We start from the raw sequence: 3,011 nt of genomic DNA on the forward strand, positions 1-3,011 counted from the left end.
AAAAGAAACATTGATTTGAGTTATGTTTACATGTCAATATTTATGAAACATAGGTACCAAGACAACAGGTACACTTTTTAAAACTTTGTACAGATACTCATGTTGAAGATTTTACTTTCAAACATTACGTAACCTGTTTGCACAGTCCAACATGTCAGGAAACGCCAGGGGCAATTTCAAGTTACATTATGATTTCTTATTTTTCAGAATTTGTCCATTATTTTCTTCTTTAAATCGCTTATTCCATTGATTCCTTAATGATGTCGAAAGTCAATGATTAGCTTTGAGCAGAATGCAGTAATTTTGTTTCTCAGAAAATAAAGAAAGAAAAGACCAAAAATAACAAAAGGAGAGATCCATACAAGAAGTCCTGGCTCCTCTTAGGTCTGTACATTTCCCCTCACTGAGCCCACACACCACAGGTTTAGGGCTTGAGGAGCTATGCAGCCTCACGCAAACACTCTCTCGCTCACACTCACTCACGCACGCATGCACTCAAACAAGGTCCTAAAAGCTTCCTGACTGTGTCCTTACTCCTGATCCCTGGAGAGGCGGGTGCTGGAACTGAGTGAGGGGGGCCCCGCGCTGCGGGTAATGTGGAGCTCCAGAGGCTGACAGGAGCCTGGAGCCTGCCTGCAGCACCGCCTGTCCGGGACTTCCCGTTTTCAGGCTCCGAGGCGCCTGCTGCTGGCTCAGTCTAGAGGTCTGTGTACCCAAGTCTGTTTTAGTCTGGCCATGGGTCCGAGGGCCTGGGCTGGGTGAGCCCACTAAGCCACTGCTGTTCAAGAGGTTAGCTTTTAAGTGGCTGTTGCTGTAGCCAGGGGCTCCGTCCATACTGCTGCTGCTCTGCTGGTGTAGAGAGCCCCCTGGTGGCCTGGAGTCTGAGGACGAGGAGGTGGGAGTCTGACTGGGGTAGGACGATGAGGGGGACTGGCCAGGGTGGGACGAGGAGAGCCGAGGGTAGAAGCTCTGGCCTGAGGAAGAGGGGGCGCCAGAGGGACTATATGAACCAAGGAATGGAGATGAGGAGCTCTGCTGGAGGAAGGATGGGCTGCCTGTCTGACCGTGGCTCTCTGACGACTGCACACAACCAAACAGAACAACGCAGTTACCAAATCTGAACGATACTAAGCATAGTTAGTTCCAACCTCACATTGTGATTGGTTTCTAGGGAGTAAAGATATCTCCTGATAACAGCACTCTAACAAGTGGATGCATTATTTACCTTTGCATTCCAAACATAACTATTGATAATACATCTGTGGTAGGCCTATAATCGCATTGATACACTCAAGGTCATGATATTGGCACTGGCATGAATGATATTGGCATTTGGCACTGGTGCGCTGATCTACACTATGAGACCACACCAGTGCTGCAATATAGGACTCATGTATTATTTTTTTAAATAGCAGCCTACACTGTTGTTCATGATTTCAAAACCTAAGCACTATTGTGTGAAAGTTGAAGTGAGGTTTAGCATGAGGCAGCCTACCTGGTGGCCATACACAGAGGGACTGTATCCGTGTGGACTCCTCATGGGAGAGGTTATGGTGCCTGTCTGGACATCGTATCGATCTCCATCTGTTAAACCCATTTAGGCCTACGATTATTGACAGCTTTAACTGTTGAAAAATAGCAGATATACAAGCTCACAGCGCGGCACCGAGTGCCGCGCTGCGAGCTTGTAGATCTGCTATTTTTGAAAAATCATGATTTTTCTTTGCAAGCCTTTGAATATATCCATTTAAAAGCGAACATTTGTAACTCAAATATTTGCTTCTGGGGGGTCCCTGGAACAACATATTTTTAGATGGGGGTCCGTGGCTAAATACCTGTAATTTTGGGGGTCCTTGACATGAAAAAGTTTGAGAACCACTGATTTAGAGGAAGGATTTGGAAGTCGGGTCAAAGATCGGGTCAAAGATATTCAAAGACTTGCACACATTTTCAAGTTTTTTCAAAAATAGCAGATCTACAAGCTCGCAGCGCGGCACTCGGTCTGTATGCCACTCCCGCCACATCCCACATTGGCCATGATTCGCGGGACTCTTAATGAAATTAGCTCATAAATAGCACCGCTCACTTCATGTGATTTCTTTCTTTACTACCCGTTATTGTGTGAAGGAGCAATTCATAAGATATTAAGCTGCACTGGTAATGCTAAACTACCACATAAGATTAAACGTTCATAATATAAATGATAAAATGTGTCTGTGAATCCATGTCATACCAGGCTCCTTGTCTCCTGGCACCGAGCCATCCCCCCTTTTTAAAATGCGCTCCATCTTGATGCTGCCTCTCAGAACTCGTTCCCGGCCGGTCCAGGCTGGCCATTAGGAAAAAAATCAAAATAAAATGTCGGCCTTCGTTCCATTTTGGGGGCTGGGCGGCCAACAAAGTAAATCGTCACTGTCGGGCAGAAACCTCGTATCTCTTTCGCAAAGCAAAGCCCTGCTTCACCATACAAGGCCGTTGCACAAAAGTAGTGAAAACAGCAGATCTACAAGCACGGTGCGAGGCGTTGTGTGCTTGTAGATCGGCTGTTTTCACTAGTTTAAATCATTTTTAAAATGATAAATACAAAACAAACGGTTTTGGACATACAAGGTTTCCACCTGACAACGACGAAATATAACTCATGTACAGTAATTGGCCCACGGGCTTGTCACTTGTCATGATCTGAAACGGCAAATCTTTGAGTAGCAGCAGCGCTATAGAGGGCGCGCAATGAGGGCCTCTCCAACTCTTTTTCCCGGGCTGAATCAGGGGCCCAGCCCTGGAGGGAGGGTTAGGCCTGCCAAACGTGGAATGGATCTACACCAGCATGCTGAGGAGGCGTAAGGTCCCATTGGCCAGGGATTCAGAGCCCCATTTCCTTGGGTTCAGGAGGAAACCAAACGGGAAACTGGACACCCGTTCTGCTGGTTTCGGGGTCTGGTCAGATTGGCCAGACCTTAATGACCTCTGTGTCCGTACTGGAGTGTCCCTACAATGGGTGGGGTCTGACT

At 46.9% G+C, this 3,011-nt stretch overlaps 1 protein-coding gene across 1 annotated transcript; it reads right to left on the minus strand.

Annotated features, from left to right (window-relative positions):
- Positions 1-507: 507 nt before the first annotated feature.
- LOC308287195 (histone-lysine N-methyltransferase SETD5-like) lies at positions 508-2,298 on the minus strand (the record flags this gene model as incomplete). The annotated part of the gene is made up of 3 exons (XM_080728313.1): positions 2,234-2,298; positions 1,496-1,584; positions 508-1,080 (listed from the first exon to the last, which is right to left on the minus strand). Exons 1-3 carry the CDS (start codon positions 2,286-2,288, stop codon positions 508-510), a joined length of 717 nt encoding a protein of 238 aa, XP_080584439.1. The 5' UTR covers positions 2,289-2,298.
- Positions 2,299-3,011: the final 713 nt, after the last annotated feature.

Source organism: Nannobrachium achirus (genome assembly GCF_963921795.1).
Source record: "Nannobrachium achirus genome assembly, chromosome: 6".
Taxonomy (NCBI): domain Eukaryota; kingdom Metazoa; phylum Chordata; class Actinopteri; order Myctophiformes; family Myctophidae; genus Nannobrachium; species Nannobrachium achirus.